At 47.8% G+C, this 24,594-nt stretch overlaps 2 protein-coding genes across 2 annotated transcripts in view; one reads left to right on the top strand and one right to left on the bottom strand.

Annotated features, from left to right (window-relative positions):
* Positions 1-24,594, top strand: part of LOC142196121 (uncharacterized) — a 530,658-nt gene that overhangs the window by 264,095 nt on the left and 241,969 nt on the right. The window contains 1 exon segment of the mRNA XM_075266346.1: positions 18,120-18,716. Within this exon segment, the coding sequence (XP_075122447.1) occupies positions 18,120-18,716 (597 nt within the window).
* The window catches only part of LOC142196124 (uncharacterized), a 305,361-nt gene that overhangs the window by 85,051 nt on the left and 195,716 nt on the right, over positions 1-24,594 (bottom strand). The window lies entirely within an intron of this gene.

The following is a 24,594-nucleotide window of genomic DNA, read 5'->3' on the forward strand; positions in this document are numbered from 1 at the left end:
TAGGCCACACAGAGCAGTCTGTCATATAAATGAATACCAGACAAGCTTGGGAGCTTTCCATAGGGCCTGGCTGTCATAGCAATGGAACATGGGCCCCAAATCTCGTTCCAGTTGCCGGCAATCCCAGCAATAATGGAGGCGCCCATGTGCCTCGGGGAAAATGATGCCCCAGTCAGCTCTGACCCAGGTGCATACAGGAATCTCACTGCCATGATGAGTCACAAGCAAGTGAAGAAGGTGATAACGGAATCCGATGATGATTCTATTACAGGTAAGACCTGGCAAGATCTGCAAACAGGTAATAAGCCATGGGCGTGCAGACACACAGGTAGGAAGTAGGACTCTCCGTCCTCGCATGAAGTGGCGTCTCCAGTATATCCATTCCACATCTAACTCATGGTGGATAGGGTTGAGTGATCGGGAAAAATCTGATCCTGATTGGCAATCGAGCAAATTTCGCTGTCGCGATTGGCTGAAAAATGATCGTAAATCGGATTTTAAAATTGATCCTGAAATCTCAAGATTGGTTCAACCCTGATGGTGGACAACATCACATTATCAATTCTTATCATCGTCTCTACCTCCTTCTCATCTGGCTGACTAGGTGCAGATTACATCGTCTCACCGCAGCGATTGCCTCAAAAGGTTGTGCACCAAAATATTACGGGAAACGTCATTTCTGTCCAGGCCGTGTCATGACTTTTATTTTTTAAAAACAATTCTGTTGAAGAGAAAAGCAAAGTCTGACTTGCATTTCTTCATTTTCATATAATTTTTATTTCTGGTGTCAGATTCCAGTTATTTCTGTGACCATTGTGGGGTTTTCTTTCTTTAAACGAGCAGACCAACAATATATATATAGGTCTGTCCTGGGGGGCCCTGAGCGCTCACCTTGTACTTCCATGGCAGCTGTGGGAGGGGCTGGGGCAGGAGCAGTTTGGGCTCCATCAACACCAGCCTGAGCCGAGAGTCGCTGATGAGCAGATTTCTTCACCCGCATAGTGAGCTAGATACAGAGGAGAACCTGAACCAGCAGGCAGTGGCGGATCCAGGGTTTGCGGGGCCCTGGGCAATTGACTTTGGCGGGGCCCTACTTACTGGGGGTCTCGTACTTCTAACCTGTACTTCCCAACTGTTGAAGACTAGAAAGAGGGAATAAAACGTGCGTCGCGCGTAGCACGACGCAGCAAATTAGGCCCCACCCGCTTTTATGTTGACTCCACCCATTCTCATTCAATTTTCATGTGATTTTACACAGTATAATCCTCCTACAGTCACCCGTAAATTATATCTCCCCCCCATTTTCATATACACCCTTCATCTACCCCTAGTTTCATGTCCCCCCCTCTATCTCTGTCCCCAGTTTCATGCCATCCTCCCCCTTTATCTGCCCAGTTTCATTTCCCCCCCGTCTCTGCCCCAGTGTCATGCCGTTCTCCCCCCTTCATCTGCCCCAGTGTCATGCCGTTCTCCCCCCTTCATCTGCCCCAATGTCATGCCATTCCCCCCCTTCATCTGCCCCAGTGTCATGCCATCCCCCCTTCATCTGCCCCAGTGTCATGCCGTTCTCCCCCCTTCATTTGCCCCAGTGTCATGCCGTTCTCCCCCCTTCATCTGCCCCAGTGTCATGCCATTCTCCCCCCTTCATCTGCCCCAGTGTCATGCTGTTCTCTCCCCCTTCATCTGCCCCAGTGTCATGCTGTTCTCCCCCTCTTCATCTGCCCCAGTGTCATGTTGTTCTCTCCCCCTCTATCTGTCCCAGTGCCATGCCGTTCTCCCCCCTCCATCTTCCCCAGTGTCATGCCATTCTCCCTCCTTCATCTGCCCCAGTGTCATGCCGTTCTCCCCCCTCCATCTGCCCCAGTGTCATGCCGTTCTCCCCCCTCCATCTGCCCCAGTGTCATGCCGTTCTCCCCCCTCCATCTGCCCCAGTGTCATGCCGTTCTCCCCCCTCCATCTGCCCCAGTGTCATGCCGTTCTCCCCCCTCCATCTGCCCCAGTGTCATGCCGTTCTCCCCCCTCCATCTGCCCCAGTGCCATGCCGTTCTCCCCCCTCCATCTGCCCCAGTGTCATGCTGTTCTCCCCCTTCATCTGCCCCAGTGTCATGCTGTTCTCTCCCCCTTCATCTGCCCCAGTGTCATGCCGTTCTCCCCCCTCCATCTGCCCCAGTGTCATGCCGTTCTCACGTTCTCACACACACACATACACACACACACACACACACACTCACCATTCCTCGTTCCCCCGCAGCTCTCTCCCTCATACACATATTGTAACCGCGATGTGATGACGTCATCACATTGCGGCTACAAATGCCGGAGCTCAGCGTTAAAGCAGGAGCTGAGCTGTGACAGCTCCTGCTTTAAACGCCTATGTATTCAGCTCATCGGCGTCCTACCGCCCATGAGCCGAATACACAGGCGTTTAAAGCAGGAGCTGTCAGCTCCTGCTTTAACGCTGAGCTCAGTTGGAATCGGGACATGCCGACCGGGACCATTTTGTTAGGTCCCAGCCGCGCCGGATCCGCCCCTGCCAGCAGGTGGTGCCATACTTAGGCCTTGTTCAAATGGGGTGTTTTGGTGCGGAATTTGATGCAGAGGCCACCTCAGAATCCGGACCAAAAAATGGGTAGTTGGGACTAGATGCTGGTACAGTGCACCGGTATCCAGTTGCAGCACTCCACTCCGGATTAGGCCCAAATGAATGGGCCTAGTTGAGAGGGAGGGTCTTCAGGCGGATGTCCATGGCTGATCAGTTGTGGAATCTGCCTGAAGAAAGGGCAGGTCGCTTCTTTATTCTGCAAGCGGAACAAACCGCTCGCGGAAAAAGGAAGTGACCGGCACCCATTGATTTCATCTGAACTCAGCGTTAGAGTGCACCCTGCCCCCCGTCATGGAAGATTGTGGTTATGAAAATGTATAACTATATAGAAATATAAATAGGTAAGTTAATAAAAGTAAATTGAAAAAAATTGCTATAAATATTGGTAAAGAACAAAGTAAATATATGAAGATATTAAAAATCTAAATACATAATTGATAGAATAATAAATTCATTATAAATTAATGTACAAAATGCTTGAAAGTAAATACAAATCTATAAGTAACAGAAAAAACACGCAAAAAAATAGAACTAGCTGTTATTTAATGGTCTGGTCACACCCAATCTACAAACTAAGAAAAGGAGTTTTCCCATACAATCAATGCCGTAGCCAGGAAAAAAACCTCAAAAGAGCCGACCCGCCATTTTTATTTTTGACCTCCCATATAAATTTGAAGAAAAAGCAATGAAAGCAATAGACATTCCCCGAAATGGAATAACTAAGCTTTGATTATGAAAGATAATCTGTTTTCCCTTAGTCATAACAGCAGCACAAGTGGGGTATTCTGCCCCTGTGTGCTGGTAGGACAGATGGAATTTTTAATTCATTAACCAGCCGCAACCCGCCCTATAAGAGGGCACAAGGACCTCCCACCTGCGTGTTAATACAAGAGTACATAATCTATACAACTCATAACAATGATATCACAATAGTGATCGGGAGGGAGCCTTGTGCTGCTGTTATGACTAAGGGAAAACAGATTATCTTTCATAATCAAAGCTTCCCTGTCATCATACAGCAGCACAAGTGGGGAGGTAGCAAGTAATCCCCCACTTAGGGAGGGTTTTCTCGGCCCATAGAGGTCAGAACCGACCGCCCAAAGGCTGTAGCTTCGGAAGCCTGGGAGTTTAAGTGATAGTACCTTGCAAAGGTGTAATGGGGAGCAGGTGAAGATATACGCAGTAACTGCACAGAGCCACGGAATAACAATATATAACAGTTTAATAAAGAAAGGAGGGGAGGGGGATGAGAGCAGGAGAGAAGGTAAGAAATAAGTATACAGTAGCTAAGCAAAACATATAACTTCAATATGACAGTGCGCACAACAGATTGTGGTAGTTACCTCTCTAGTGTCTTTAGTTAGAACCTGCATGCATTGACTAGGAGAGGCCTCTCTTAAAGTAAGTCAGTAACAAGGTGCACCTTATTAATCTTCCAGGCAGGGGCCTGCTTTATCTTCCAGTACACAAAGCTGCTTTAATGCTTGACCGAGCTGTATGGCCCCTCACTCTACTCACACTCCAACATACCTCTGTTTACAAGCTGACACAAGGCAGGAATAGTGAAGTCTCTCAGGGTCCTTGTTCAGCAAAGGAAAGTCCTTAATGGGCAAAGCAGCCTGCAGCAGGTCCTCTTAGCACGACATGTGTCCCCCTTCTGCCTGCAGCTTCCTGTATTCACACGCTTTTCCTCTCTGGAACATACCATCTTTCTCTGAGCTGTAGGGGGGGTTCTTTTGTGAATAGATTTGCCCTGCAATTTAGTCTTTCAGCAGTAGATGGCAGCAGAAGATCAGACAAATGACACAGTTATTCCATAAGCCCCTTACATGCCCCCCCTCTTTGACATCGGCCGTCCCGGTCGATACTTTCCTTGGACGCCTTACATAGGGTCATGCGAAAGCACCTTCTGCTCGGCCTCCCAACCTGGTGTTTGGGGGTCAATACTTTATAATCAACCCTATTAACAGTATACACAAACTCATCTGCCAAATACCTTTCAGGGGGAATACCAGCATTGGCCCTCTCAGTTCTACGTGGAGCCATGGCCACTTCTCTCGTGGTCTGAGCCATATCAGGGGTCACAGCATTCTCATTGCTGGCTCTGGCAAAGGTCAGATCATCTTCTGCAGGGGTGGCACCTGCATCTGGATTAGATGGAGGAAGGAGGCTGTCTTCAAGGTTTACATCCTCTGGTTCTCTGTCAGGCGATGCTTCCCAGTCGACTGGGTTGGTTGGAGGCTGCCACCATTCTTCATCTTCATCTTCAAAGCCCCCCTCAGTGGGGACACATACAGATGCAGGCGTGCTCTCAGCTTCGCTTTCAGTCGGTCTTGCCTCAGAATAACAGGGCCTTAGCATATTTCGGTGGAGAATGCGAGTACGGCCCCCTCGCTCATTTTTCACTTCATAAACTGGTCCATGGGGGAAGGTTCTTCTGACTACAATGTAGGGTTCTACTTCCCAGCACTCACTCAATTTATGTTGTAGACGCTTCTCAGCGACTAGAACCTTGTCACCCGGTTGGAACGGAACCTCTTGTGCAGGTTTTTGTGGCGGGTGTTTCTTTTCCTGTAGTCGCTTGGTGACAATGCGATGTACAGTCTCCAGTCGTCTGCGATGGCAGTCTATCCAGGAGCCCACACTCTGACTTTCACTATCCCCAGGGGGAGTCAGGTTCAATTCCTCGATGCCCCTCCCAGTTCTTCCAAACAACAAAACATATGGGGCATAGCCGGTGGTAGAGTGAACGCGATTATTATAAGTCCACACCAATTCTGCTACATAATTGGGCCAGTGGCTCTTGCGATCATCTTCTAATGTGCGTAGCATCTGTAATAGAGTCCGATTGAACCTCTCACAGGCTCCGTTTCCTTGTGGATGGTACGGAGTGGTTTTTGACCTTTGCATGCCATAGATTCTCTGCAGCTCCCTCAGGACACTGCCCTGAAAGCAGGCCCCTTGATCAGAGTGTATTCGTTTGGGACAGCCATACACTTGGATAAAGTTTTCACTGATGGCTTGCGCAGCTGATGCAGCCGTTTGATCTTTGGTGGGCGTCACCACTGCAAACTTGGTGAAATGATCCGTCATCACAAGACAGTACTGATAGCCCCGATGTGAATGTCCAATCTTCAGATAGTCAATCATAAGCACTTCCAATGGCTCCTTGGTAACAATGGTTTGCGTTGGCGCTCTCTGTGTCAGGGACTTGCTTAGCTCACAGGCACGGCACAACTTGCAGGCTTTTTCTACTGTCCGGAGAAGTTGGGGACAGTATACTATCCTTTGCAGCCATTGGTACGTTTTATCCGGTCCAAAGTGGGCCCCCTTATCATGAGCTTCCTGAGCCAGGGGTAATGCCATTTTCTGCGGTATCACCACCTGCCATCGCTCCTCTAGCTCAGCCGCCAAGTACACTCTGCGATACAGCAGCCCCTCTTGCATAGACAACTTCTCCCACTGGCTCAAAATCTGGAGGGTCTCGTGTGATAATTCTTCCCGTACCTTCTTGCTTGGTTTCCTCTGTTGAGTCACCCATTCCCTCACCCTGACTAACTCTGGGTCAGAAGACTGCACTTTGATCCATTCTTCTCTGGATTGGCCCAGTAGCCGTGAAGATGTTCCTGTTGTTTTTTCCAAAATCCGAGCCTCTACAACCTTTGAGGTGAACTTGCGGAAATCTGGAATTTCATCTTCCTCCAATTGTTCATCTATTTCTCCCACAGGAACTTCTGAGGTGACTCGAGAGAGCGCATCAGCATTTTGGTTCTCATGTTTTGAGCGGTACTGTACATGGTAGTCGTACTTGGATAAACGTGCTATCCACCTTTGCTCCATGGCTCCCAACTTGGCAGTGGTGATGTGTGCCAGGGGGTTGTTGTCCGTGTATACTTCAATCCGGGCTCCAGCGAGGTACTCGGCAAACCTTTCAGTGATTGCCCACACTAACGCCAGCAGTTCCAAGCGAAAAGAGCTGTAATTCACAGGATTACGTTCTGTTTCTCGTAACGTACGGCTGCCGTAAGCAATTACACGTTCAACGCCCTCTTGTACTTGTGACAGTACTGCGCCTAGTCCGTAAAGGCTTGCGTTGGTATATAACCGGAAGGGAAGATTGTAGTCTGCATATGCGAGGATAGGGGCGCTGGTCAAGGCTTCTTTTATTTTGTCCATAGCTTCCGCTTGTTGAGGTCCCCAGTTGATCCTTTGTGTTTTCGGCCCTCTTGCAGTCCCTCTGAGTAATTCGTGCAAAGGTTCTGCCAACTTCGCAAAGTGCTTGATAAAGCGGCGGTAATGACCCGCTAGCCCAAGGAATGCACTAACTCCTCTCAATGTGGTCGGTGTGGGCCACTGTTGCACTGCTCTCACTTTGTCATCTGAAGGTTGTATTCCAGCTTCGGACACTTTGTGCCCCAGATATTCGATTTCTCTCTGAAAGATTCGACACTTCTTAGGCTTGAGTTTAAGCCCATGTCCCCGCAGGCGTTGGAACACTTGGCCTAACTGGTCTAGATGTTGTGTAAAGCTTGCAGAATATACCACGATATCATCCAGGTATATCAGGGTAGCTTCAAAGTTCATGTCTCCTAGACAGCTTTCCATAAGGCGCTGAAAGGTCCCCGGGACATTACTCAGTCCAAACGGCATTCGGTTGAATTCAAAGAGCCCCATGGGCACAATGAATGCAGTCTTGGCTTTGTCTTTCTCTGCCACAGGGACCTGCCAATACCCACTGGCCAAGTCCAGAGAGGAAAAGTAACGGGCTTTTCCCAAGGCGGTCAGTGACTCCTCTATACGGGGCAGCGGGTAAGAATCTCGGATTGTACAACTGTTCAGTTTGCGGTAATCGACACAAAACCAACTGGACCCATCCTTTTTCTTAACCAGCACAATCGGGGCAGCCCAAGGGCTCTGACTTTCTCGTATCACTCCGCTCTTCAGCATCTGCGCAAGCAATTCCTTTACTTCTTGATAGTACTTTGGGGGTATCTGTCGATATCTCTCTCTGCTGGGGGGAGCCTCCCCAGTGGGTATCTCATGTTGAATTTTGTCGGTACAACCGAAGTCCTCCTCGTGTCGAGAGAACGTGGCCTGATTTTCCCAGATAAAATTTTCTATAGTTTTGGCCTCTACAGGAGTAAAGGGTGTGAGGTCTGCTCCCATCTGTTCTAGGATAATGCGGCTGTTCCACTGTTCAGTGGGATCCTCTCTTTCTTCAAGGGATACGGACAAGGCCCAGGCTTCTCCCTCTATTGGCTTCAGCTCAATTGTCTCAGTACTTGCTACTTCTTCAGGCGCCAAATAAACATGTCCCAAGACGACACCCGGTGTGAGCGTGAGGGCTTGATCACTTGTATTCACACACCGCAAAGGGACTCTTCCATCTCTCACCGTGGCTAAAGTTCGTGTCACCAATGGATCAACTCTATCCTCTTCGAGGAATATGGGCTCCACCAAAACTTCTATACCATCTAGCTTCCGGTGCGCCCCAACAGGTAACGTGAGGACAGTCTCTCGATTTGGTGGTAAAGTTATCTTGGTCCGCGAATCTTTCCTACTGGATATCGATTCCCGCCATTCCTCCTCAAACCGCTGGTGCGGATAAGGTGCTGGAAAACTTTCTGCGTGGGTCTGTCATTAGCGGTCTGCTTCCAGTAATCAGGTCCTTCTTTGTTGAAAAGCAGTTGATCCAGCTCCTTCAAAATATTCATGCCCATGATGGCTGGCACCACCCTGTTGTACTGTCCTTCCGTTAATATAATCCCCTTCTGGCCTAAGTCTTGGCCACAAGCACGCACCGCCATCCACACGACTCCCACTACTGGAATAGGTAGATTGTTAGCGGCCATCAGCTTGATATGGGCTCTCTTGTCAATGGACATGGTCCGTCCAAAGTGTTGATAGAAGAATTGTTCTGGCATCGTGGTCACCTGAGACCCCGTATCTAGCAGGCATCTCACTTTCTTCCCTTCAAATTCAGCCGTAATCGTTGGAGTGTTTGCAACTATATCTTCAGGGCATTTATCTCCCATACTGTCCGTTTGTCCTCCTGCCATACGCCCAACTATGGAGGGAGGTTCTAGTTTAACGTCGGAGTCCCCTGGGTTCCCCTCTTCTCAGGGCAGCGGCTTGCCATGTGGCCCCACCTTCTACAGTCCCAACACTGATATTCTCTAGCGGGTCTCTGTCGCCTTTGATCAAACCAGTCTCTCTTTTCTTGCTCTGATGCTATGCGAGTGTTTGGCTGCGCGGCCGCTGGTCTTGTTGCTACCACTTCAGTCATTGGCGTTCTGGCTTGTAATTGCATAAGCTTCAGCTGCTCTTGAAGGGCTAATACAGTCTTTTGCAGAAGATCTACTTGTTTTTCCAGCCGACTTGGCTCTCTGGGCCCCTCACTCGGGACTACCCTATGCGTCCGGACCTCACTCCATCTATTCGGTGGGTCATGGTCTTCAGCCTGCGTGCGTGAGACTGCCTCTTCTAATATCTCTTGGAAAGTCAGTTTTTTCTCCACTCTGATTCGTTCCCGGAGGGCGCTTTTAATCAGTGGATTGTATAGTCCTCTAAGAAATTGATCTCGCAGGGTGCGATCGGCATATCCGGGAGTTTGTGCTAGCTCTGGCTCTGCGGCAAGAATTCGCCTCATAATTCTCTGAAGTGCATTGGCATACTGTGGCAACCCTTCCTCCTCACATTGTAATCTATGAAACAATTGTGCCTGCAAATCACCTGTTTCAGGTCTCCCACCATACACTCTCTCAAGAATCTTCACCACCTGCTCCAGTGTCCTCCTTTCACTCTCAGGACGCAGCAATACAGTATCTTGAGCATGCCCCTCTAGGGCCATCAGCAATATTTCACCTTGATTTTCTGTAGTTACTCCTGCCACCCTTAACATGCCTTTCATACACTGTGCCCAGTCATGCAGCGGTATATTATCTTCTTTAAATTTTGGTATATGGGTCAACATTGCACCCAGGGATAAAGGTCTCACTGGTATTCCCCCATCTGGTTGCCTTGGTGCATCCCCTTCTGGTTGCACTAGTGCATTCCCATCTACAGCATTCCCCTGTCCTTCCATGACTCAATACAGACTGCGTATCCTGCCGACTACGCCAGAAATGTAATGGGGAGCAGGTGATGATATACGCAGTAACTGCACAGAGCCACGGAATAACAATATATAACAGTTTAACAAAGAAAGGAGGGGAAGGGAATGGGAACGGGAGAGAAGGTAAGAAATAAGTATACAGTAGCTAAGCAAAACATATAATTTCAATACGACAGTGCGCACAACAGATTGTGGTAGTTACCTCTCTAGTGTCTTTAGTTAGAACCTGCATGCATTGACTAGGAGAGGCCTCTCTTAAAGTAAGTCAGTAACAAGGTGCACCTTATTAATCTTCCAGGCAGGGGCCTGCTTTATCTTCCAGCACACAAAGCTGCTTTAATGCTTGACCGAGCTGTATGGCCCCTCACTCTACTCACACTCCAACATACCTCTGTTTACAAGCTGACACAAGGCAGGAATAGTGAAGTCTCTCAGGGTCCTTGTTCAGCAAAGGAAAGTCCTTAATGGGCAAAGCAGCCTGCAGCATGTCCTCTTAGCACGACATGTGTCCCCCTTCTGCCTGCAGCTTCCTGTATGCACACGCTTTTCCTCTCTGGAACATACCATCTTTCTCTGAGCTGTAGGGGGGGGTTCTTTTGTGAATAGATTTGCCCTGCAATTTAGTCTTTCAGCAGTAGATGGCAGCAGAAGATCAGATAAATTACATAGTTATTCCATAAGCCCCTTACAAAGGTAAGAGGTGAGGACAAAGAGGCGGCCGCACAGATAAGCTCTAGTGGAACTGCCGACCTCTTCGCCCAGGATGATGACCCTACTCTGGTCAAATGAGCTGTTAGGCAATCTGGAGGGGAAAGGCCCCGAGATGAAAAAGCCGTCTTTATGGCCTCTCTCACCCAGAGTGATACAGAGCCCCTTGAGGCCTTCTGACCTCTAAATCTCCCAGCTAAATTGATCAGGAGGTGCTCTGACCTCCTAAAAGGCCGGGTCCGGTCAAGGCAGATCCAGGGACCTCTGCCTAGATCCAAGGAGTGTAGCCTAACCTCCTCGGGGAAGGAAGGCCCCGGCACAAAGGTTGGTAAAGAGATGAGTTGATTTAAGTTTGCCAAAGAAGGTACCTTGGGTGTAAATCCTGGCAAAAAACAGAGTTGAACCCTGTCACTAAAAAAAGGAGGTGTAAGGCTCCTCTGATGACAGGGCCTGGAGTTCCCCAACCCTCTTAGCTGAGGTGATGGCTAGCAAACAGGTCACTATAAAAGTTACCAGCCTCAGGTCCACTTCTTCCAGTGGCTCAAACGGTGGGTCACACAATGCCACCAACACAATCCCAAGGTCCCATTGGGGGATGGGAACTGACACCGAAGGTCTAATTCTCGTTGCAACCCTAAGGAACCCTTTCACTGAGAGGTGTTGAGATAAACACCTCCTCAGATAGGCGGACAAAGCGGCTACCTGTACCTTCAAGCTTGCTGGAGATAGCCCTTTGTCTAGGCCGTCCTGGAGGAACTCCAGTATTGATTCCACAGAGGGGTCGTTCACTCCTATGCCATGTTCCAACCCCCAGGTTCTGAAGACATTCCAGACTCTGCGGTAGCTCCTATTTATGGATTCCACTCTAGTGCCGGAGATAGTTCTCAGGACGGCCTCTGACAGCCCGCTATGACTTAATAGGGACTGGTCAACGTTCAGGCTGTCAGGTTGAATCTCCTCAAATCCTGGCATCTCTGACCTCCTTGAGTGACCAGGTCTGGGAGAGGGGGAAGCCTCCAATATACGCCATGACTCATGCCTATGAGCTGGGCGAACCAAGTCCTTTTGGGCCAGAATGGTATTATGGCAGTCGCCTGGACTTGGTCCTGTCTTATTTCCATCAGTACTCTGGTATGATGGGTTTTGGAGGGAATATGTAAACCAGCCTGAACCACCATGGGATAGACAGGGCATCCACTGCCAAGGGATTGTTCTCCTGGTACAGAGAGCAGAACTTCTACACCTTGGCGATGAGTCGGGTTGCCATGAGGTCGACTTCTGGAAGACCCCATTTCTGGGCAATTTGTTGGAACACCTCTGGATTGAGGGACCATTCTCCTGATATGGTAATACCTCGACTCGACCAATCTGCCACCATGTTCAGGGAGCCCTTGATGTGAACAGCGGATAAATGGGTCAGACTCTTATCTGCCCAGATTCGTTTCTTTCAGGAGAGCTTTGGACCTGCTTTCTCCCTGTTTGTTCAGGCACAACACTGTGGTCATGTTGTCTGACCGGCCTCTGACAGCCTTCCCCTTGAGAATATGGGGTGAAGTGCAGCAATGCCAGGTATACCACCTTGAGTTCCCTCTGGTTGGAAGACCCTACTTCCGGGCTGCTCCAACAACCTTGCACAGTCCACACGTCCACTTGGGCTCCCCATCCCAACTGGGATGCATCTGTTGTCAACAGAGTCCAATAGTGGTTGGACTAAGGACCTTCCGTCTTTCAGGAGTATCCACCTTCTGAGGGAAAGACAGGTACTAGGAGAAAGGCAGATCCTCTTCAGGAGTCTTCCTAGAGACCCATTCCAGGTCTTTAACATTTCCGTCTGGAGCGGATGGAAATGCCATAAAGCCTAAGGGATCGCCCTGACTCAGGGTGACATTAGGCCTAGGACTCTCCTGGTTCTTATGGATACACGCCGCGTTTGTATAGAAAACGGGCGGCAGCCTCTGTCTTCAGCCTCCTTGGGGCGGATAATGAGATCTGCAGAGCCAATGAGTCCAACCCTAGAACCTTCTTCAGGGTGGATGATACTACCTCAGATTTCTCCCAAATGATTAGCCAGCATAGCCTCTGAAGGAAGGAGATGGCTATCTGTGGACGTTATTGGAGGACTGGAGCTGACTGAGCTTTTATGAACCAGTCGTCAAAATAGGGAACTATGAACAGACGTTGAAGTCTGAGGGCGGCAGCGACGGGAGCCATCACCTTAGTGAAGGTGTGAGGAGCGGAAGAGGTGCCGAAGGGTAGGTCGGCAAACTGGTAATACTTCTTTGACCGGAATCTTAGATCCTCCTAAGGGCATTCGCATCCTGGCCTCTCGGGCGAAATTTTGTGCACCTCTGTGACTGGGATCTGGGGCCAGTAGATCCACGCCCTCTACCCGAGGCCTCCCGTATGCCTCTGGAGGCTTGGGGCAGGGACTTGCCCTTAATGTCCGCGAGACCCTCCATCAAATCGTCCAGTCTGCGTCCAAGAGTCTTCTTGGCTCAAATGGTAGCGCATAGCGTAAATTTTGATGAGGTGACAGTCCTCCAGGGCTTAAGTCAGAGAGGTCTTCTTGTCGCGGTGGATAGGGCCATGTTCTTAGAGGCTACTTTCAATTGTTGACGGGAGGCTTCGCCCATGAAGTCAGCAGCCATAAACAGGGAGGACATTGAGGACGTTATGTCGTCCTTAGGGATCCCGGAATCAATAACTCTTTCTAGCTAGCCAAGACGGGGAACATAAGCTATCCGCTATAGTAGTGGAGGCTATGGCCACAAAGGCCGAAGCTGAGGCTGCGGAAATAGCATTCTTTCAGGGTCCCACACACGTCGGTCCAGAAAGTTGGAACCATCATCCAGAGGGACCACCGTACATCGAGAGAGCTTCGCGACTGCCAAATCCACCCAAAGGATCTAGCTGTGATGAGGCTATGGGGTACAGGGTCTTGACCTCTGACAGTCCTCTATTCAGAAATAGGGACTGGAATTAAGATGAGCTCTGTCAGCTTGTTTCCACTCGGTCTCCATCAGCTTGGCCAAAGCTGCGTCCACTTGGAAAGGCGCCTGCCCCCCAGAGGTGGACAGGGAGGCTTCCCCATCAACATCATTGGTCGCTTGACCGGATGGACTTCAGCAGCCTTCTCTTCCATGGGGAGTATAGGTCTGCTGGTACTGAAGCTTCGTCATCAGATGAGAGAGTCTGATCATTCACGCGTAGATGCTCCAGAGATGGAAGGGATAATAAGTGCCTATCCGTGTGCAATTTTTTATCTTTTGGAGATATGGGATGTAGAACCCCTATATCCTTGAGAATCCTCCCTGAATTATTTTACCTCAGGAGGAGGGCCTCAGCAGGAGCGGCAGCAGGATCAATGCAGATATAAAACCCCCATACAGTTTTTTTTTTTCCCCCTGAATATCAGGCTAAAGAGAACTCCTCCTACCGTCAGGAAGAGATACTTCACAGACAGCGCAGCCATATACCTCCACTTGGAGGAAGACACCCATCTTCTGTGGTCACCCGGAGGAGGGGTAGAGGACCTACATGGAGCCGCTAGCCCACTCAACTCTGGAAAAAGACATTAAACCACCGGACCACAGGTAAACCAAGACCTTCTATACTTACAGAACTGAGGCACTTCAGCCCTAATACATTTCTGTGAGAATACGCAGGAACCAATTCTCACCACCTAGGGTGGTTACAAATGCAATTTTCCATATACATCTGTAAGCTATAGCCAGCTACAGGTACCCGACCTAGAGAAAAACTAGGTAACCCCACTGGAAACTGGTAAGGCAGTGCTCCCAGTGCAAACTGCCCCTTAAATAGGTCCAGGGCCGGAGGAGGCGTGGCCTGCTGCTGTATCAGGCCCTCAAACTTAAAAACAAACCCTCGCCAGAGGATTTTAATAATGGTGGTAAAAAAAAAAAGAAAACCGCTGCTGCCACCAAGGGGGCTCACTATCCAGAATAGTCTTTCCTTGAACAATTTGAGCATACCTCTTCGCCTGGGGCTGTGAGAGTTGCTGGAAATCAGTGATCCTCAAACTCACTGACATAAGATTGGCTGCTATTCACATTAGCTGCGATTTAAAGGGGCTCTATCAGCAAAATCATGCTGATAGAGCCCCACATATGCGTGAAGCCTTTAAAAAGTCTATTCAGGCACCGTAAATGTTATATTAAACTACCCCCCAGTTTTAAAATAAAACCCTAAAAAAGAATGTTATCTACTTACGGATCGTGCACTGTGGGCAGGCATTCAGGGTCTGTCGTCTTCTTCCTCCACGCCTCTTCTTCCTCCGATGTCCTCCGGTCCCGTCCTCCTCCGGCGCTCGCGAACTGACGCTGATAGAAAAAAATGGCCTGGGCGCATGCGCAGTAGCCGTAGTAGAAGCTGTATGCTACTGCGCATGCGCCCAGGCCATTTTTTTTATTTCAATGTCAGTTCGCGAGCGCCGGAGGAGGACGGGACCGGAGGACATTGGATGAAGAGGAGGCGTGGATGAAGAAGACGGCGCACCCTGAATGCCCGCCCAGCGTGCACGATCCAAAGGAAGATAACATTCTTTTTTAGGGTTTTATTTTAAAACTGGGGGGTAGTTTAATATAACATTTACAGTGCCTGAATAGCCTTTTTAAAGGCTATTCACGCATATGTGGGGCTCTATCAGCATGATTTTGCTGATAGAGCCCCTTTAAGGCAGTGGCAGAGGCTCTGCCTAACAGCCGAGCGAGACCACAGAGCCTGATGAGGGAAGAAACTCCCCTCACCCCAGCTGTGACTGCAACCTGGGCCAGTGCACACAAGCACTGACAAACACAACAGCAAGGGAGCTGACCGACTGCCATAGCAATAGACATTTAGTGCTTTAGTTTCTGCACTAAACACAGAGAAAAGCTGAAAGCTGCCCACAATGTCCCCCGCTGCAACTGCAGCCCAGGTAAGTGTGCACAGGCACTGACAGACACCACATAACAGGAGTTGACAGAACAACCACAGTAATAGTACAACCTGCACCAAAACAAAAGGAAAAGCTGAAAGAGGATTCAGTTTACCTTACTGTTGGTAATGACTCAAACTGCAGCAGCTGAAAATATGACTGCAATACAAACCTCAATCTTTCTCTGAAAAAAAGAAAAAGGAAAAGAAGAGAAGGTTTGCAAACACCTTCCTCCAAACCATACAGGAGACCACACAGGCCACCTGTCCCACCATCACAGGACAGAAAAAAACACGCAGGTGGGAGGTCCTTGTGCCCTCTTATAGGGAGGGTTGTGGCTGGTTAATGAATTAAAAATTCCATCTGTCCTACCAGCACACAGGGGCAGAATACCCCACTTGTGCTGCTGTATGACGACAGGGAAAATGTACATCTGGCCCCACGCCCTATGTCTGTATACGGAAATGTAAGAAAGTTACAAATGTCAGAATATGGCGACTCCAAGAACTTTTTTTGTACAATTTTTTGGATCCCTGGAATCGTACTGACTTATAGAAAACAGTGAATACCGTAGAAACAAAGCCCAGAAGAATATTGTGCGGACGCAGATTTTCTCCAATTCCACTCTATTTAGTTTTTCCAGCTTCCCAGTACATCGTACAGAAGAATGCAGGTCTGACTCCTGACACCCACCGACCCTGACAATGGGGTGTGTTTTTCCCCAATGCACATTCATTCTGACTGCAGCTTGTAGGTTGGTTGGTGGACGGACAACACCGGGTTCCTATTCACAACAATGGGAGCACCAGAGATAGCCATGTTCTGTCCCCACATGAGGCGAATGAAGATGTGGCAGGTGGATAGGGGCTGGGAGAGGTCCTACCTTCGTTTCCTCAATGCAGGGCAGACAGGACCATGTTGCTCAGCGTCCGGAGAGATGATGCACATCAGGAATGGTGAAGTTCAGGCTTGTTTATTTGGAAGACTGGACATACAGCATGTGATGGTAATGCAGCACTTCTCCAGGAATACAGGTGTAACAAGCAGGATGGTACAGCAAGTGTGAGCAACTACTCATAAGTGTAGTTTGTGATAAGTGAGTGTGAGTATGTGGTCGAAAACTGATGCCTTCTGCTGCTCAGTCCAAGGGTGTCTCTCCCAGAGAAAATGGAGACTAGTGATAAGTGAAAAGAGGAAACAGCTACCCTTGAACCAGGAAGCGAAGGCATGTACAGAACTAATTAACTAAGGGCTGTCATACAGAAAAAGGACAGCAGGTGGCAGCAAGCATTACAAAGAATACAATCTATGTGTGAACGGTATGACTATATCTAGATGAAACAGCACAAGCCAATCGCTTTACTTCAGCTATTTCCGGTGTTCCTACTAAAGTGAATGGGGGCGTCATCCACCAAATGACAGGTCTACATTCTGCCTGGTGGGGGTCTCTGCAGTCAGACCCCACCAATCAGGTATTCTATGGGTAATACTTTCCTGGTATTTCCCCTTTAATGACCTGGTAGAGGGTTTGTAGACTTTCTAATACACAATATAAGAGTCCGTTCTGTATTCGGAATAACTAGATTTAGTAGATTTGTAGATTGTTAGATATCTCATTACTTGTTACTGACACTGTTGTGTATAAGAAATCCTCATATGGTGATTTGGTGACTATTGTGCGACATGTCTCGGTAATTACAATATCTCGATAATTAATATTAATGTGTGGATTTGAACCGGTGTTTTGTGGTTCTCCTGGTCAGTTCTTTGCCTCATGGCTAGTGGCCTGGTTATGTTTGGTCTCTGGTTCTCTGTTGCATGTGCTTCTTTGTTGTCTGCTGGAGTTTGGGAGCCCCAGGTGTATACATTGGTGTATCCTATCAGGTGTTGCCAGGCTCTATTTAAGACTGGCTGTCTGTTCATTCAGTGCTGGTTTTCGTTGTATCTGCAGCTAATTCTTGGTCCCTGTATTCTAGAATAATATCTAGAGCTCTGCTGTTTCTATCCTGGGGGTAGCGGTGAGAGTCTCCTTCTGTGTAGTTTGTCTTGGTGGTTTCCCATTATACCTGCGTTTAGTCTCTGTTTTGTGTTTGTGGGCATACTGGGCTTGCTAGGTTGCCTAGTTCCAGGTCTTTGTCTTCCAGCAATCTCTTTGCTAGGGGTGCCCAAATTTAGAACACCAGACCCTAGAATCTTGTAGTCCTTTCCCCTATCTGTACAGGTCTTTGTGTTAAAGAGAGAGAGAGTAGCTGTCGGGGCCGGGGCTATCCCGGGGTAAGCTGGCCAACACCTGCAGGCAGAGATTAGCTAGTCAAAGTAGCATAGGAACAGTTTCCCTACCCCTGTTTGCTTAGATCATTGCTGAATCCTGCAAATGGATACCTGCTTCACAGCAAACTGTGACAAATAATTGTTTTGAAAAAATTCTGTTTCATTTTGCAGGCGGTGACTGGATGAGCGGCTCCATAGACTTCCCCTGAATATAAAGGAGAAGATCATCACAGATTGGTAGAAGACCTGGACGTAGACTGGGGGAAATCTTTTCTGGTTCTGAACCATGAGCTCAGCCATGAAACCTAATCCTTCCATACATGAGGGAACTGACAGAGATGAAAAAACATTTCCATGTCCTGAATGTGGGAAACATTTTAGCAGAAAAGCACGAGTCGTAGATCATATAAGAACCCACACAGGAGAGATGCCATTCTCATGCTCAGAATGTGGGAAATGTTTTACTCATAAATCATCTTTTCTGGAACATCAAAGACTTCACACACAGGAGAAGACATTTACATGTGCAGAATGTGGGAAATGTTTTAACCAAAAATCGTATCTTAGAAAACATCTGAAAGTTCACATAGCTGATAAGACTTTTTCTTGCTCAGAATGTGGGAAACGTTTTATGTTCAAAATAGGTCTTGTGACTCATCTAAGAGTTCACACAGGAGAGAAGCCATATTCATGCTCAGAATGTGGGAAATGTTTTAGCAGACAAAATGATCTTAAGAATCACAAGAGAATTCACACAGGAGAGAAGCCATATTCATGTTCTGAATGTGGAAAATGTTTTATTTTTAAAAGAGATCTTGTGACTCATCTTAGAATTCACACACAGGAGAAACCATATTCCTGCTCAGAATGTGGGAAATGTTTTAGTAAACAAGGTTATCTTAACACTCACATGAGAACTCACACAGGAGAGAAGCCATATTCATGCTCAGAATGTGAGAAATGTTTTAGTCAACAAAATAATCTTAAGATACATGAGAGAACTCACACAGGAGAGAAGCCATATTCATGCTCAGAATGTGAGAAATGTTTTAGCCAACAAATTCATCTTAAGAGACATGAGAGAAGTCACAAAACAAGAACAATTCCCCAGTAAAGTGTAACCAGTAAGATGTCACTGCCGGTATTTCTGTACATAGGTATCATGAACTATGTGACCCTGATATAAAGTATATTTACCAGCCATTACTACACCCAGAGTCGCCTTCCAGGAATCTTCATCGTCTCTTCTTTACAGAACTGCTTTCCTTCAGATACACTCGGAGGTTTTCTTACATGAACTGCTCAATTCAGATCCAGAAGGAACTAGAACTAGAAATCTTGACTCTTTTACAGCGGCATTATTTTATCCTCCTGGCTGTGTGAGGAGTCAGACCCCGCTGATCTGATATTGATGACCCCCCGATACATGAGCCATCAGTCTATAACCTGCAGGACACCTCTAGTTTGGACCTTTAGGACTGAGCGGTTTTCCATTAATGTCGCTGTATGAGGGCTTAGTTTTTTGTGCGGGTTGTATTTTTTAGTATTAACATTTCAGGATAGATGGAATTTATTGATGAACTTTTATTAAATGTAACAACAATTTCACCATGTGACATAAATAATGTTTTCCCTTTATGATGATGTCGCTGCAATTATGGAGACACCAAATATGTAGAAATGTTTTTATTTTATGTTTTGCAACTTTTTCAGAATAAAGAAACTTAAACTGTATTCATATGGGGCTTGTGTTTTGTAGGAGCAGATGTAGTTTTATAGGTAACATTATGGGGCACAGGGGGCTTCTTACTTACAGGCTGTGGACACCTTTGTACATGAGAAATCAATAAACACATATTGTCCTAAGACAATGGACCAGGCCCCGTCACATTTACCATCATTTACACCAGATTACTGACATGAGCTATGAGCTGGGGTAGATTTCAGCACGGCCTATATCCACCTCCTTGGCTACCAGTACAGACATCACTGCTTGTGGTACATCCCAATACAAACACCAGACGTCAGTGTCACATTGTAGTCAGCACTTATTGAATAGAATTCCAGTAAATTTAGATTTTTATGGGTTAGAAAAAAAAGGTTGTACAGGCCTTAATCTACAACAGATTCTCATGAAGGCCGGCAATAGTTGTTATCAGGCTCAGGTATGCCCATAATACAACCCACCTGTGGGACCCCAGAGATCAGGTAGAGGCCGATATTTTCTTATTAACCCTCGCTCCTGTCCTGGTCCCCCACTTCAGCTCCAGGAGGCGCCACACCCTACGTACATGAGGTCAAACAACGTCTGCATATTATGTCCGGATGTTGTTCAGTATCTGGACAAAGCCGCTAAAGAAGACTGAAGCCAAAGCGGAGACAGGCTGGTACTTGTTAGAATATATAACAGCCTAATGTGTTACTCTGTGTAGGGCAAGAAAGGGGGTAATATGAGGGGTCCAAAAATTGTACAATTTACTCTGTGGTCAATAAAGAAGATAATATACTGTAGAGTCAATATACAGTGTTGGCCAAAAGTATTGGCACCCCTGCAGTCTTGTCAGATAATCCTCGGTGTCCCCCAGATAATGATTACAAGCACAAACTCTTTGGTAATATCTTCAGTTATTTTGCTTGCAATGAAAAAACACAAAAGAGAATGAAAAAAAAGGTCAAATCATTGATCATTTTACACAAAACTCCAAAACTGGTGCGGACAGAAGTATTGGCGCCCTCAGCCTAATACTTGGTCGCACAACCTTTAGACACAATAACTGCGCACAACCGCTTCCGCTAACCAGCAATGAGTTTCTTACAAGGCTCTGCTGGAATTTTAGACCATTCTTCTTTAGCAAACTGCTCGCGGTCCCCCCTGAGATGTGAAGGGGGCCTTCTCCAAACTGCCACCAAGAGATCTCTCCTCCTCCCCCACAGGTGTCCTATGGGATTCAGGGCTGGACTCATTGCTGCCACTTTACAAGTCTCCAGGGCTTTCTCTCACCACCATTTTCTAGTGCTGACCTGAAGTGTGTTTTGGGTCATTGTCCTGCTGGAAGAGCCCTGACCTCTGAGGGAGACCCGGCTTTCTCACACTGGGCCCTACATGATGCTGCACAATGTGTTGGTCGTCTTCAGACTTCATAATGCCATGCACACGGTCAAGCAGTCCAGAGGCAGCAAAGCAACCCCAAACCATCAGGGACCTCCGCCATGTCTGACTGTAGGGGGCGTCTTCTTCTCTTTGAAGGCCTCTTTTTTCCCTGTAATCTCTATGTTGATGCCTTTTCCTACTTTTGTCTCCTCTGACCAGAGAACATTCTTCCAGAACGGTTTTTGCTTTCTCAGGTAAGTTTTGGCAAACTCCAGCCTGGCTTCTGTCTGTGGGTAAGAAGTGGGGTCTTCCTGGGTCTCCTACCATACAGTCCCTTCTCATACAGACGCTGACGGATAGTACGGGGTGACACTGTTGTCCCCTCGGACTGCAGGGCAACTTGGACTTGTTTGGATGTTAGTCGAGGTTCTTTATCCGCCATCCGCACAATCTTGCGGTGAAATCTCTGCTCAATGTTTCTTTTTCTTCTTCATGGGCTTTACACTTCTTGATGACACTGCGCACGGTAGACACAGGAACATTCAGGTCTTTGGAGATGGACTTGTAGCCTTGAGATTGCTCATACTTCCTCACAATTTTGCTTCTCAAGTCCTCAGACAGTTCTTTGGTCTTCTTTCTTTTCTCCATGCTCAATGTGGTCACACAAGGACACAGGACAGAGGTGGAGTCAACTTTAATCCATTTCAACTGGCTGCAAGTGTGATTTAGTTATTGCCACCACCTGTTAGGTGCCTCAGGTAAGTAACAGGTGCTGTTAATTACACAAATTAGAGAAGCATCACATGATTTTTCAAACAGTCCCAATACTTTTGTCCACCCCCTTTTTTATGTTTGCTGTGGAATTATATCCAATGTGGCTTTTTGACAATTCTTTTTGTGGTTTTCCATTGAAGACAAATTAAATTAAGATAATACCAAAGAATTTGTGATTGCAATCATTATCTGGAAGAACATGAGTATTATCTGACAGAATTTCAGGGGGCCAATACTTTTGGCCAACACTGTACAGTGTGGGACAAGAAAAGGGCATCATTATGCTGTGCACATTACTGTGTGGGGGCCAGTGAAGGGGGCGTTATACTATGTGACATTCAGTAAAAGAGGGAGTTATACTGTGTAAAGGCCAATAAATCTGTGTTATACTGTGTGGGCGACAACTAAAATGGGTTTTATATCGTGTCTAGCAGTCCTGTGTGAAATAGTGATTGCTACATGGTAAAGAGTCTGGTATTTTGCTAGACAAGATAGTGGAGTATCTTGCACTAGTTTTTGGCCTGCAATTGGGGGTGGTTCAGTTAAAGAGGGAAGTGTGGCCTAAAAATATTGATTAAGCGGGGCTCCCAGACAAAGTTTTACTTGGATGCCTGAAGAGCAAAATATACCCCTATAAACAGTGCCTATAGTATTACAGGTCATTAGGACTTGGGAGTCAACCAGGACTTGTGTTTCCAGCACTTAATCACATACAATCACCTATACTCAGGCCCAGACTGGCCCACTGGGGTACTGGTGTATCCCCCAGTGGGCCCTATGCCATTGGGGGGCCTATCCAGATCCCAACTGCTTTTTCAATAGACAGTGTGGGTCCGGTAACAGCCACTGTTAAGTTACTTACCCCCACTCCTACCCACTACAGTCTTCCTCTTCAGCCTCCAGAGGGCTCCTGTGTAACACACAATATCGCAACATGATGTGCAGCGCACAGAGCCCATTGAAGGCTGAAAAGGGAAAAGGAGGTCACAAGCAGTAGCAGAGTCGGTAAGTACATGTAGCCAGTTCTCTGCCATCCTGTGAGTGGGTTATTAAAATTACAACTAGATCTCAGTATGCGGGGAGAAGCCGTGCCCCAACCCGGTTCTGCTACAAGTAGAGCTGGAAGCCACAGGCCTACAAGTTCAGTATCGGTACTTAACTCTCTCCTTTCTGGCCCCTTGCAACCCTTTTTTGCTCTGAGCACAGATGACATCACAACAATGCACCCAGAGCAAGAAGGAGCTGGAGCGGGGAGCAGACTGGTAAGTATTGACCTAATACTGCTAGAAGGGGAACCACTGAAGGGGTCACTGTATGGCCCATACAGTGCCCCCTTCACTGGTTTCCCCCATACAGTGGGCCACTTCACTGCTCTCTGCAAACAGTGCCCCCCTTCACTGGCCCCTCATATTGTCTGCGGAATAGTGAGGGGTCAGGTGATGCTGTCAGGATAGGTTATAAGTACCTGATCGGTAGGAGGCTGACACATGGCTCCATCACCTGTATGGAGCTTCTTCCTGCACCCGTCCTGTACACAAAACGGGGCCAGCAGGGTCAACACGGTGGCTCAGTGGTTAGCACTGCAGCCTTGCAATGCTGAAGTCCTGGGATCGAATCCACCGGTTACAACATCTGCAAGGAGTTTGTATGTTCTCCCCGTGTTTGTTTGCATTTCCTCCCATTCTACAAAGACATACTGATAGGGGGAAAAAATGTACATTGTGATCCCTATATACATATATATATATATATATATATATATATATATATATATATATATATCCCTATATGGGGCTCACAATCTACATTAAAAAAAAAAAAAAAAAACGGCGCCGGAAGCAGAAACCTCTGTCCACCAAATAGTGGCACCTTCACTGTATCACAACTTATTGAAGTCAGTGACTGAGCTGCAGCGTGGTGCGGGTTCTTGTACAGCAGATAGAGCATTCTGCTGCCAGCCCCATATTGTGTACAGGATGGGTGCCAGAAGTGGCTCCATAAAATTGATGGGGCTTTATTATTACCTATGAATGCCCTATACATTTTTATGTCCCCCCCCCACTGGATATTAGCCTCAACACTGCCTCCACACAATATATTGGGATATCACCATACCTCCCAACTTTTGAAGAACCGAAAGAGGGACAAAATGTTTTAGCCATTAGCAATTTTAGCCCCGCCCACTTTTGTGTTGACCCCGCCCACTCGTTAATTTTTCATGTGCCCGCACACAGTATAATCCTCCTACAGTCACCCGTAAATTATATGTCCCCCCTCTATCTCTCCCCCAGTTTCATATACACCCTTCATCTGCCCCCAGTTTCATGTCCCTCTTCCAGCTCTGCCCCCAGATTCATGTCCCTCCATCTCTGCCCCCAGATTCATGTCCTCTCCATCTCTGCCCCCAGATTCATGTCCCACATCTCTGCCCCCAGATTCATGTCCCTCCATCTCTGCCCCCAGATTCATGTCCCTCCATCTCTGCCCCCAGATTCATGTCCTCTCCATCTCTGCCCCCAGATTCATGTCCTCTCCATCTCTGCCCCCAGATTCGTGTCCCTCCATCTCTGCCCCCAGATTTGTGTCCCTCCATCTCTGCCCCCAGATTCATGTCCTCTCCATCTCTGCCCCCAGATTCATGTCCCCCATATCTGCCCCCAGTTTCATGTCCCCACATCTCTGCCCCCAGATTCATGTCCCCTCCATCTCTGCCCCCAGATACATGTCCTCTCCATCTCTGCCCCCAGATTCATGTCCTCTCCATCTCTGCCCCCAGATTCATGTCCTCTCCATCTCTGCCCCCAGATTCATGTCCCCCCATCTCTGCCCCCAGATTCATGTCCCCTCCATCTCTGCCCCCAGTTTCATGTCCACTCCATCTCTGCCCCCAGATTCATGTCCCTCCATATCTGCCCCCAGATTCATGTCCCTCCATCTCTGCCCCCAGATTCATGTCTCCTCCATCTCTGCCCCCAGATTCATGTCCCACATCTCTGCCCCCAGATTCATGTCCCACATATCTGCCCCCAGATTCCTGTCCCTCCATCTCTGCCCCCAGAGTCATGTCCCCCATCTCTGCCCCCAGTTTCATGTCCCCA

Source organism: Leptodactylus fuscus, chromosome 2 (genome assembly GCF_031893055.1).
Source record: "Leptodactylus fuscus isolate aLepFus1 chromosome 2, aLepFus1.hap2, whole genome shotgun sequence".
Taxonomy (NCBI): Eukaryota; Metazoa; Chordata; class Amphibia; order Anura; family Leptodactylidae; genus Leptodactylus; species Leptodactylus fuscus.